We start from the raw sequence: 13,503 nt of genomic DNA on the forward strand, positions 1-13,503 counted from the left end.
TTATTTTAGATCATGTAAACTGTTTACAGGTTTATATTTATTTATTTTACTTTATTGTAGTTATGTATTTTATTTTGCTGTACTTTGTTGTATGTTTTCCAGTCTGTAAAGCGCTCTGTGGCTACCCTGCGAAGGGCGCTATACAAATAAAAATGGATTGATTGATTGATCAGGAACAGGGAACATGTCGCCTTATCTTGTTGGCATATCTCGCTGGAGAGTATTCAAACACGGGTGTCTCTGCGTTCAACTGTTTATGCAACGGCCAGTTTCTTTGTCGTGTTATTTTCCCCCGACTGTGAGATTTGATTGTGTCTGGAGATATCTGTCACCACACACTTGAACATATCATCACTTCAGAATTTAAGGAAGTGAACAAACTTCCCTAAAAAAATGAACCCCCACCTTTGGTTGTTTGTTCAACGGCTGTTAGAGCTGCCGCCATTAAAACAGACAGCTTTGTGTGTTAAAACCGATTTAGAATGTATTGGCGTAGTTTGGAACCCAATAAAAGATCTTCTGTGGCTAGGAAATGGTTTGTTCCCTTTTCTTGTGTCTCATCTTTTCTTGTTATCAATTGAAATCATCACAATAACCGAGAAATAATCTCAATATGGCACCTACAGGATATGGGTTACTAAATCTTTGTCTCGTACCAATATGAAGCAAAATCCCAGCATCCCCACTCACCCGGTTCGGCTTTATTGATTCAAGAACTCAGAGTGACCTATAGCACTACCTAGGCCTTAGGTTTTGTGTTCTGCATCAAAGGCGAGTGAACCGTTCAGCGCCAACACAACCCACTGTGTTCTGCAGGAAGAAAATGTGTGTCAGCCACCTCCTGTCTCTTAAAGGTCACCACGACACTGGAGCAGAGAACGGGTGAGGTCGGGGCAAACTCCTGCTGTGGAGACGCTGTCAACAGATCCAAACACTGCCACCGCATTGGGGGTCTCACATTAAGCCCTTCAGTGGGTTTCGGTCGACAAAACTCTGCCCGACACTCTTGGCACGGCTTGTGAGTCACAGTTGAAAGCGGCCTGAGACGACACAGGGCTGGGCATTTCAAGAGCGCTGCTCCTGGAGCTCTGCCAGTCTGTTTCCATTGTCATCCTCCCAGAATGAATAAACACTGAATTCACAAAGCAATGATTATAAAGGAGTAGACAAATAGCCAGCTATGGGACATTGTGCAGTAAAGCAGATTTAAACATGGAAGAAATTGAAAAAAAAAAGTCAGATCAGTCAATGCTTTATGAATTGACTGCTATTATCCCAGAAAGAAAGTGGACATTTATATTTCATCTTCAGACTGCCCTTAAAAGCTTCCTTGTGGCTAAATAAAATTCCTTTACGTAGGTTGGATGATGGAAAAGTTTTGTGCAATTGTAGTAATTTATAAGCCAGGAAAATCCATTAAAAACTAAAACTCATGATCAGAATTTAATTAGTCAAATCATACAGAACATTAGTATGGTTTATATTAAATTGTATCTCAAAATTTCACTGTGATTTAATTTGTATGACAAAGAAAGGAAAAACAAAACAAACAAGAGCAACTACAACCACAACAACAACAACAAAACTGAAACCCCATATTTTTTTTTAAAGATTGTGGCCGAACTGACTCCCGCATTACAAATGTTCTTGAATAAATGAGCAGCGATGTGTTGCCCTCCTGCCGGTTGTCTCCTCGGTGTGTGTGTGTCCCTCCTGTGTTATAAGTTTAGCTGTGCCATTGAAGAGGGAGTCTATATTTACCACCTTTAGAAGGACACTTTTGTTTGAGCCGCATTCTCCCATTGAAGGACGCTTTGTGTTTGATGTCACCTGCTGTGAGAGCTAGACCTCCGTCCTCTTTCCTCTCCAGGACCAAGACGTCCCCTGTGTGTTGGAAGAGGGTCTTCACCTTGAAACTAGATTGCGACACCTACACCAGTAAGTGATTTGTTTTTTCATTATTATGAATGGGGTGCTGTTGTTTTACAGAAGGAGGTTGTTAAACAACACGTTGTTGTCCCAACAGAGTAGTTAGCCTATACAAGTGCACCAGAACCATGCAAACCATTATTTCTTGCTGCTTTGCTGTATATTTTTATTTTTATGTTTATTTTGCTTGTTTGTTGTGTAACTTAACTAATACATACCAATACCAAGAAAATCCAGCTGGAAATATTATATTTAATTGGGTAACTATTTTTAGTTTAAATTAATTCATTTGGATTATGACTAGGAAGTTATAGATTTTATTCTTAGATTTTGATTATGTAATACAGCATAGTATCACATATATTAGTTATATACATGTGCCTATTTGAAATAGAATAAATTATATCTTTATTTATGACTATTTATTCCAAATGAGTTTAAAACTGTCACAATTGATTCTGGACTTTCTGCATGTTAACAAAGTTGTGCTGATCGAACTCATTCCCCCCTGGGTGCCACAGCCATGTTTTAGTTATTTGAGGAAAACAGATATGAGACAATTAATGCAAGCAGATCAAATGGTTTCTTATGTATAAATAAGCGTGCGTCGCTGTTATACAGCGGAGATGAACATCTCCAGCAACGCTCAAATTAAATGTCAGAATGATTAATCTGATTTGGGGTGATAATTCAGCAGAACGTATTTCGTCGAATATACATTTTGAAACCGTATGTAGAAAATCTGCCCAGCAATCTGTGGTTTTACACGAATCTGGGTTACGATCACGGGGACGGATTGAAAAATTACACCGATAACGTGTAGAAAATAGTACGATTCCATTCATTTGATCCAGATCAATTTCACAAATGCTCAGATGCATAATCTGAGAGCGAAGGCTTTTGAATAATAGACCTGAACTGATTAGCTGCTGGCTCGGTGGCCCACGAAGAATTATAGTTCCATTTCCACTTTAATGGGTCCTTAAATCGAGTTAAGTGTATTAAAGCCTTCTCTTTCTCTTTTCATTACATGGATACTTTCATACTTTTTATACCTGCATAAATAACACTGATAAATTCCCCTTTTTCTGTTTTTATTATTCCTCATTTCAGGAGGTGCAGCCGGCGTCTGACGATGGCTACTAAAGCCGTGTTTTATCGCAGTCATGAGGAGCAGAGTGATCAGATGCTACACAGCCTGCAAATGGCTTCCACAACGACAAAGAGGAAATTCAAATCAAGGTAATTAAGTCTGTCATCCGAGAAGGATTTTCTCCTTTTCTACACTCCCCCACAGGACGAGGGGCCCTCGTGACTGACAGGGGCCACAGTTGTCTTCTCCAAACCAACAATCAATCAAATTAAAACCTAATACTGGGAAATAGCAGAGCAAAGTACCTAACATAGTAGCCAGAGAGAAGGCATTAGTACGAAAAGCAGGTGGGAAGGTAATCAAAAACGGGGGGCTGAATGTTTAAGAGCAGTTGCCTCAAACAGTTTACAATTCCCCCTAAGGGATCCTTTGCCTTTAAGGGGTCTGCACAAAGGTCCTCAACACATAAGGGTCAATACAACAATATTGGGAAAAGCTTTAAGGGGCTTTAAACATCTGCTTCTGAAAAATATGGCTTTATACATCATCACGTCTCTTTCCACCTCCATGTCGATATCTGTTTTCCTTTTCCACACCCGGCTACTGAGCTTTCAGTCCTCTCGCTGCCGCGCACTCGCCCACATCTGCGTCAGCTTGCACCAGTCCAGGGGCCGTGTGTTGGACTGTCGACCGGACGTGTCCCCCAGCAGCTGGAGAAAAAACAACTGCATGCAGGTGCTTCCATCGCATCAGCGCACGGAGAGCCAAATCAAAACCCGCCTGGCATGCAATCCCACACTGTGTGTTCTACACCTGCAAAGGGACTGAAAAAATGACACCCACCCCCCAAACAAATGCAGACTTCAACATCAATTAAGAGACGTCGAGCACAAGCAACAACACCAACAGCTGTAAAAATAGAACAGGGAGCATGTATCAGAAATAAGCATTCACCTCCTGCTTACAGATGCTTGTCTTCGCGCCGTATTGATGACAGTGATTGTATGAGAACTTGCATAAGAATTAGAATCGGGAGGAATGAAAGGTCAAATTATGGGCGATTAAAGCTTTGCCTCACAAGCAATAATGCCTATTGCGGCCTTTTGTGTAGAATCATATTAATCTCTTTTTAATGGTTCGATCTTAATGTTGCTTGTTCAGTAATTCTACTGAAGGCCTTTGAAGAAAAGCAGTGAAGCATTGATGCAATTCAGCTCCTATTGTGTTCGGTGTTTGTGGCACCAAAGCATGAGCTCCTGTGTTGTTGCATATTGAAATAAGCGCACAATACCAAGTGCGCAAACCGTTCTAGTGCAGACAGCTAACAATAACGCCGTGCCAGGATTCCTTTTGTGTTGTTGCTTGGAAAGTCCAAGGAAACAAACTTCCATATATCGCTTAAACAAAAGCACTGCAGTTAAATGACTCAAAAAGCTAAAAGTGAGCATCAGTAATTTCATAATGGCAAATCACCCGAGCAAAGAGCTATCTTGTGCTATAAACAAGAAAGCTTCCCCTCGACTTTTAGTTCAATTTTTCAGATATGTAAGGCTCTTCTCTCATAGCTCAGATTTCTGAAATTATTTATTTCTGTTGTGTGTTGCCTGAATTTAAGCATGCTCGCTGAAATATGAAGTAGGCAAAGGCGAAATAAATTAAAAACAATACTGGCTTTAGGCATATCAGACCACAAATGGAAGATATCAGTTATGGGAATATTTTTACTGACAAAATGGTGTGGGGGCTGAATTTATGTGCTGATTGTACTGCACAGAAGGCATCGCCTTGACAGCGGGGTGGGAGAGCTGTTTTTTTGTGATCGACGCTGTGAGTTGTGAGTCATTTTTATTTACATTTATCCCCAACACGGATTGAAAGAGGTCTGGCAAAGGATTGGGGGGGTCTGGATGTCAGAAAGCCACGTGCTGGGAGGTTTCAGACATCGCCCTTCAGCTCCCATTCATAAACGTAAAGATTTAGATCAATTTAGCAAGTAATGCGTTTCATTAATTCGAGTCCTGCAGGGTGTTCTATTTCAGATGATCTCCAAATGACTTAATTGAGCAAATTACCCGCCTAAGTGATCAAATCCAAATGGCTGTGTGACTCCAGCAAACGATGATTTGAGGGTGACCTACAATCCCTGCCAAGTTGGGATTTCCAGGCACACGTTATAAAGGAGCTTTTTGACTGTCATGCCATCGATTTCTATATACTCAATCAATCAATCAACCTCTATAGTTCCCTCTAAGCAGAGTCCAACAAGATCAAAAATGGTTTCAAACACAACCTGATAAATAAGTGTAGTTTAAACAACAATATTGATTAAATTAGATGAATCAACCCTTGAAATAGTTTCAAATAAAGGGTGTGAATACTTTCCACTACGAGTGTACATGAGAATAATCCGCCCTTGGTTAATAAAAAAGCCACCAATCACTAGTGGGTGTCAGACACAACCAGTCTAGTGACACTTCATTTACTTTCTCATGATGTATTGCAGGTTATGGGCATTTCAAAAGGCCCAGTTCTAAAGTGATTCGCTATCATTTAAAGGGAACGAACGGGCACTCAGGTGAGGAGCTGATGTTTGGTGATCGTAAGGTTAAACGGATTAGAGGGCAATAAGAGGGGCCAATTGGTATTCATGATGGAAGCAACCTGCCAACAACACTGCCTGATAGTTAATGCAAACCGCCACTAAAATGAATCACTGAAGCTCTTGGAGAGCCAAGAAGAACCCAAGCATCCACTGAAGGAGACAGTGAAATTCGTTGACACCCAGTACGTCTGGGATGTCCTTCACATCTTTACAACAAATTGCGTGTTAAAGTAGGTTAAGAGTATAATATGTGCTACAGATTACCTGTTGAGTAGTTGGTACTTTATAGCACTGTGCCAAGGGGAGACTGCGGATCTGTCACATCAGTCTTAAGATCCAGGCTTTGAGGAGGCAGGAGAACTTTGTATTCATCCCTTCAAACTGTTTTCAGCTCTTGAATCCGAACAGCTGGAGATAATTCAAATACAGCCGGGGTCTCCAGTCTTGGTCCTGGAGAGCTCCACAGGCTTCTGGTCTTAACTCTAATCCAGCTCTCCATTACATAATTGTAGCCACTATTATCTTAAGCATTCAGGATTAACATGATCTTCTGCCGTTATGGGGGGTCTTCAGCAGAGCTCGGAGGTAGTAAAGTAGGTGAGGGTTCATGCAGCTCGAACTGGCACACGGCTGGGCCAGGGAAACATGAAAATCCCGGGTCTAAACCTACTGGCCCACTAGGCGTACAGAGGGACAGTTCTTTCCTTAGCTTTTTCCTCGACTCTGCGCCTTTCTTAAGGTAGAACACTTTTTCATAAAGAACTTATTGAAAGAGACTCGTCCCTTGGGGAAGTTGTCCACTGTCCTAATCAAGCTCCTCAAACTGTGCAGATGTTTCCTCAAGACTTACACAGCACCTGCAGTGGTGGTTGGGTTTGGTTGGTTTGTTGTAAAGTCTCAGGCTTTCACCTTGAGCTGTGTGTGCGGGCACTTTTGAAGGGTTTTATGATAAATACCATTTCAGCATCCTCGCCTCCATCTACTTCTCTGGGAGAGAATGGAGGTTTTGTGATAGAAGACATACAAAACAAAAGGCCTATTATATTTCTCCATTAATAACTCTACTAGGCATTCAGTCAAGAGTTCCACTGTCAGAAATTAGATTCTCTCTCTCTTCGAAAATAAATGCATCTGAAACGCACTGCAGATGTACCTCCTTGTGCAACAATCTGAGACGCACACATTTCTCAAGGTCCTACTCCATGCGAGTTAATCTTACAACAGAAAGCTCCGAAAAGGATTTAGACAGCTTTTTTCACCCCAACCTCAGCATCTTTATACGTAATGTAAGGATATAGACAAACAGATCAATAACTGACATGTTACAGAAGATACAGTAAATATAATTTCCTTTGCTGGTGCTCGAACTTTAAACAAATATACCCAAAGGTAGAAAATGTATCTAAAGGAAATACACAGCCCAATGAAAAGACAGCTGTGGTCAGCGATATTTCTTGACAGCTTTATATACATTATCTTCTCCTCGAGGTTGTAGATATCCATCAAAGTAGGGTTTTTATTTTGTTTTTTGTTGAACTCAGTGTCACCCAAACGAATGTCTGCCCCCACTTGACTGTCCCACCTTTCTCAAACCCAGTCATAGAGTCCAGCTAATGCAGATGTTTGATTAAACTACCAATTTTCACCTGGTAACTATCTCTCTGAAGAAAGCTATTCCCCTTCGGATTAAATCGTTCCATTTATTTTTTCACAGTTTGTTGTTCGGTTGTTTTGTTCTCCGGATACAAAGCTGGGCTCAGCAACTTTATATCCACGGATTAAAACCCCTCTTCTGTCACGTCATTACTGCCACATGTTCACTCTAATCTAAAAGTGTTGTCTGATCATATCACTTGTAATCCTTCATTGACATATGCCGCAAATTAAAATCTAGATCAGATATGACAGGTTTAATTCCAGACACGCTTGGTTTGCCAGGTTTGCAGCGGCCAGCATTACAAATGACCTGGTCTGATACTGCAGCGCTTCCCCCCCCCCACCTCAGTGTGAATATTAGCCCTGCCGGCGCTCTGTTGCTTTATAAAACACTACCTAGTCGGAGGCACTACTTTGAATTATTAAACAAATAAATAAAAAGCATAATAAGCATAAGGGTTTTATTTTCCAGCACGGCTGCCTCCCTCATAACCCCCAGTTACTGTAAAATCACTCAGAGGAGCATTCGACTAGGTTTTAAGTAGAACCTTTTATTCCCAACCTAAAACATAGCACCGTGTAGGTGCGGGCTGTTATAACCCAAGACTAAACAACACAACACATGACAATGCTTTTCTTTCCATTAATTAAAGCCCAGCTGCCATAATTGACAGTACAGATTGTATGTCAGCGATTTAAAGCTTAGATAGTGTTACACAATTTAAAGCACTAGTCAATATTTATCTCATATGAAGGCTTAGGTGTATTAGACTGAAAGATGCGAGGCTGCCCAGAGCTTCTAAGGACTATAAAAGGGTTGTCAATTCTTTAAACAAATCAGTCATGTTTAGAGACCTAGACTATCCTTTATAGCTCCAAACCCTTTCTTTGACAACTCTTAAATCTTGTAATTTTCTTGCCCGATGGTCCCACACCATTCATGTTCCGTATTTAGCATCCGAGGAAAGAGGAAATGACTTTTAAACTTTGACAGTCCTGCATAAGTATGCTGGGGTTGATATGAGATGTTCCAGATGACCAGTAGGTCAGTCTGTTTTGGGGACACCATCAATGGCCAACGAACGACCAACGGGTGGTTTTGCTTCCCTTGTCTAGAAATGGCATTGCATTAGTGTCCAAACCGTGAGAAAGAAAACAAAACAGAACCCGCACAGAAAGAGATGCTGATCCAAGCGGCTGCAACGTCGGAGGACATTGAAATTCAGATTCTCCGCAGGGTTCTAACAGTGCAACAGTAATTTATTCCAGTAAGTGGTGACTCGCTAAAAAGATCTTGCCATGGCTAATGCAAGCCAGTGCAAGTCAGGAGCTCACTGTACATAATGACATTGCGCTCCCACTCCAGAGAGCATCATAAATCAAACCTCGAGTGCCTCTCAGTGCGTGGGCACAACTTCAGCTGTTACATATTTCATGGGAGTGCTAGGGCCGCTTTTGTCACTTCAGATGCACTAGAACCGTGTCTCGGGACAGTGCCACATATATACATATTTGATTTCTTTTCTTGGAGCTCACGCCTCTGTGGGTTCCTTGTGAACGGTTCTGCCACACTGCCACAACAAATAGGCATATCGTAAACATAGGAACGCACCGTGTTTAGTATATACAATGTCAAGCAGTGTACACTACAGAAAGCTAAATTTGATTGCCACTACACAACCACCACAAGACAGAGCGCAATTAAAGTCCTAAAATGAGTTGAAATAGCAGCTTGAGAAAGACCAAAGCATGCAGATGTTTCAAACAGCTGTAACAGGGGACGACAGTGCTGGGAGCCGTCCAAAAAGTAAGGAGGGAAATTACCTTTTTGAGCAGCTCCCCCTGCTGGTGACCATCTTAAAGAAGAGAGTGCACATTCACAGAGCACTGATAGTGTTGTGCTCACTTTGCAATAGCATTTGTGATCTATATTTCTGTCCTTCTATCCCTTTGGACAGAGATTGAGAAAGATAAGATCATTTACTGGCTCATAATGTATCATTTCTCATTTGATGGCACCAATAAAACAGGACCTACCTGTAAATGTAATAAAATGGACCTTATTCCTGTTAGCTCGGCCTCTCTCTGTGTGTAACAGTGTGCGGGCAGGAGGAGAGGGGACTGATATAGGCACAGAGTATCCATGGCTTTGGCACGGCCACTAATGAATTAATGAGCGTCCAAAAGAAAGTTACCTTGAAGCAGGAGAGAGGACAATGAAGGAGAGTGCCGGCACGGGAATTCAAATAAAATAAAATCCTATTCCTGAAATGTCACTGCAGTTGAACTTGTCCTCAAACAAGACAATAATCCTCTGAGAAGCACAGCTGCAAACTAAGCCTTTGTAATTATTATTATTATTTTTATATCTTGGCAGACGCCCTTATCCAGGGCGACTTACAACATAATGAATGCAGAAAACCAATTGACTAAAGGGTGTATATCATTAATTTTCATTTTGCCCATTAAAAGATCAGGCACACAGGTGGGCATTAAAATAAAGGTACAGTAGAAGAGTCACCAAAATCCAAATGGAGATTAACCGATCGTAACACATGCTTTTTTCCTTTTTTGGTTCTCCTCCTTTTGTTATTTTATAACAGTGATGAAGAGGCAACCTACCAAGACTTCTACCCCATCGTGTCGGCGGAGGTCATGTCGATGAAGGAACTGCTGGACTTTGGCGCCTCCTCTCGGTCAAAGTCATGGTAAGTGAGACAAAGCCCTGAGGGGAGTTACACATCTTTTAGTCATCGCTAGCAAGAAAACAGAGCCCTGGTGTACTAAGATGAGCAGCCTTGTTACAGAGATAAGGAACGTGCAGCACAACGGGAAGCAGACAACAAAATGCAGACCCAAACACAACAGGCATCTCGTAGCTTGCTGTTGTGTATCACATCTGACCAAAAGAGAAGGCTTACATATTTGAAGCCTTGTTGAAAATGTGGAAAATTCCACTGCGTTTGGAAGGGTTTTTCTGTCTTATATGACTAATAGTCTTCTTCTGCCATCAATGGATCACGGTAGAACATAAAAAGCCGGTTTAAGAATAAATAAAATAAAACAGACTCCTGCAGTGAAATCCAAAGCTTTCCATCAGCCCACTGACAACACATAATGGACAATGTCATCCCTGCAATGTCTAGGAATATATTTTTTAATATCTACCCCCCGACTCTCTGAAGCAGAAGGCAGATCTTAAAACGTATTGCCTGCAGTAAAATGAGCAAACAGCTGACTCGTCGCTCACCTGCTCCCGTCTCAAAGTTGTGTCTCAGCTGTTTTATAATGATGGGATACAAAGAGAAGCCAGTTGAGCCCATTGTAAAGCAGGGGACTTGACACAGTAGCTGGGAATTTTATTACTCCGAGTTTAGACATTGTTGGAGGCATGAACTTTGAACACGAAACTTCTAAACTTGTAAGTGGTTAATAACTGCTGTGGGTTCTTATTTTTGTCCCTTTATACAGAGTTATTGCTGTGTTGCTTCCAAGTACACGGTTACAGAGGAAAGTTTGGTCTAGCATTTATCTCTCTCTCAAAAATGCACATGTTTTATGGTTTTGTTTCAAAGTTATAAAAGCACACAATGCTGTCATTGGTCTTGGCACTATAGTTGCTTTTTTGCCATTTTCTTTGTTGGTCAGCTTGGATTTTAGTTTTAGGAGATGCAAGAAAGCCAACAACATTATAAAGCAGTTTCTTTCTTGCAGGAGAACTGGGTCACTCTCTCAATCACTGAGTGTCTGTGAAGTAGCAGAAAATAGAGGAGGATGAATTGGCTTTCTTCCCAAGGATTGATATTCCTCCACAATAATAACATTTATTTGAGGTGTTCTTACAGAAAGCAATTAAGTAGTGAATAATAGTAAGTCGATAATCGGATGAATTATGGAAACCACAGTGTTTGTATTATTTTATTCCATAAACCACATCCATAAGACATCTACACTCATGAATACTAGACAGAGAAATCACAGTATTTGTACATGAGGGGATATATTTACACCCCTGGAAATCCTTCCACAAAAGGTTAGAGAATATGAAGCAAAACCTGAAGCTCTATAAATATAAACAACACAAAAACACCCAAAATATTTAAACACACACACACGCACACACACTCGGAGAAACTGAGCTACACACCTGTGACTGGTCGGTCACGTTTGGGTGCACCGTCGTTTATAAAACACCCTGCTCAACAGACCTTGTGAAACACATATTTGACCTTGTATCTGGAAGTCCCTCACAGAGAAATCAGAGTTGGTTTGTTTGTTTGTCATTTTTCCGCCATGTACGATCCACACATTTTTCCAGCCCCGGCCTGTCCTTTCATGGCTTGTTTAGCCCTCGATGGAAAATGAAGGGTAACCTTTTCATCCTGTTATTCCTTTAGTGGGAGCTTAACAAGGTCACGCTCCTATAAATCGCACTTTTATTCTTGCTCTTCTCGTGAAGCAATGCTGACCCGTGGGCTGGGGGAGACGGAGAGAGAGAGAAGAGAAGCAACGCGCTCGGGGGGAGTGGGGGGTGGGGGAGAGAGTCCGTTGGAGGAGGCTGAGCTAATTTAATACCATTCATGGAGTCTGCCAGATTGCGGGCAGCTTGCAAATTAGCAAAGTCCTTGGTCCACTCTGGCCACTGACCGACAACCAGACTTCCCGAGGCTGGCATCGCTGAGGGTGTTTTTGAACTGGGCCGGACAGCTGGGTCTTCCCAGACATCTCCTAAACAAGGTAGTCCATTGGCACCCTATCCACAGGTTGGCAGCTGAATGACCGTGCTAGTAAGAGAGGGATGGTGGGCGTACATGAGGCATACATCATGCCCGTATCCGAGTCAAGCCCTTTTGAAACACATATTTCGAGAGGGCTTCCTCCAGATGCAACCGATGAAGAAAACTTTGCCCTAACAAGCTGGCTTTGAAACACAGGGCCTGGCAAGTGCAACGTCAAATAACACCCACGCCACTTTCACAATCCCACAGGGGAGCGGAGAGGACAATCCACTTAAGAAATGCACTGCCTTACAGCCGTGCTCTCACTGCCATCAATTTAGGCCGGGATTGCCGCGGTAAGGAGGCTAAAACACCATTACATGAGTCCAAATTGGCTGGAATAGGGGAAGGAAGGAAGTGGTGACATTAATGTTCACTATTAGCAGCAAAGCGGGATTTAACCCTGAACTTGTTCCTGCACTGTGATGAAAGCAAAAACATTTGAGAAGAAAAAATATAAAAAAATAAATTGTGGGAATGTCATTCTATTCGTCTTTCCACCCACCCTGTTTTTGACATGGCTTCATCAGCAGTTAAATCGGATTGTACTGACTTTATACCTGTATATCTGTCCTAGAATACAAACGGCCTATTTTTCTAGTCAGTCTGAGGACAACTAAAATAAGGTGAGGAATGCAGGCGTGCGTTAACTTGGCTGTTTTAGATCCTATAATTAAAAATGCCCATCAAGGGTAGGGAAATAATGTACGCAAGACATTTATAATATACGACTGTGTACGTACAGTATATACCAAATTAGTGACAAAATGTGGGCTGTGGTTTTATCCCTCTGTGGAGCGATTTGCCGCCAGATTTGCCACGCTTCAGGGGACAGCGCAGAGATCGGCAAGGATTTCCCACCAACGCCGAAATTGGAGGCAGAGCGAATTATTAGTGACGGCATCCGTGGATCAAGGGGGTATTTAGCTTTTTAGGCACCTAGGCGTGAAATGGGAGATGGAGAGATGTGAGGCCGTGCAGATAAATGAGGCATCGGACAAGAGAGGGGAGCTAAACGGGTAGGTGTGTGAGGAGCACGCTGATCACCGGGAGGGGGATTTGGGTGGAAATGCGGCACAATCGTAGAGGCCTTCGGTTCGAGTCTTGGAGAAAAGAGGGGGAGCTAGAAAGAAAGGAAAAAAGGATGTAAACAAAATGCAGGATCACGTCAGGAGAGGAAATGAATACAAATCAACCCATAGTGTCAACCTGTCAGGCAAGGGAGGAAATTAAAATATGAAATGTTCAAATCAAATGTTCTTTAGTATTAGAAGGTAATTTTCTGAATCCAAAAGCCAGTATATAATGGCAGGGGTTTCCAGTCCTGGTACCTGAGAGGAGACCCAATCAAGCAGTCGCCCTTTAAGATGCTCAATCGATAATGATGAAGGGAATTCCGATCAATTAGGTTGGTGTTCAGCTCAATTGGGAGATAATCTATAGGG

General features: G+C 42.0%; 1 protein-coding gene across 1 annotated transcript in view; it reads left to right on the forward strand.

Annotated features, from left to right (window-relative positions):
• The first annotated feature begins 1,777 nt into the window (after positions 1 to 1,777).
• Positions 1,778 to 13,503, forward strand: part of myom3 (myomesin 3) — a 53,811-nt gene continuing 42,085 nt past the window's right edge. The window contains exons 1-3 of the mRNA XM_066717536.1: positions 1,778 to 1,938; positions 3,043 to 3,171; positions 9,884 to 9,988. Of these exons, the coding sequence (XP_066573633.1) occupies positions 3,065 to 3,171; positions 9,884 to 9,988 (212 nt within the window). The 5' untranslated portion in view covers positions 1,778 to 1,938; positions 3,043 to 3,064. The remainder of the gene's footprint in view (positions 1,939 to 3,042; positions 3,172 to 9,883; positions 9,989 to 13,503) is intronic.

This window comes from Amia ocellicauda, chromosome 11, assembly GCF_036373705.1.
Source record: "Amia ocellicauda isolate fAmiCal2 chromosome 11, fAmiCal2.hap1, whole genome shotgun sequence".
Lineage (NCBI taxonomy): Eukaryota > Metazoa > Chordata > Actinopteri > Amiiformes > Amiidae > Amia > Amia ocellicauda.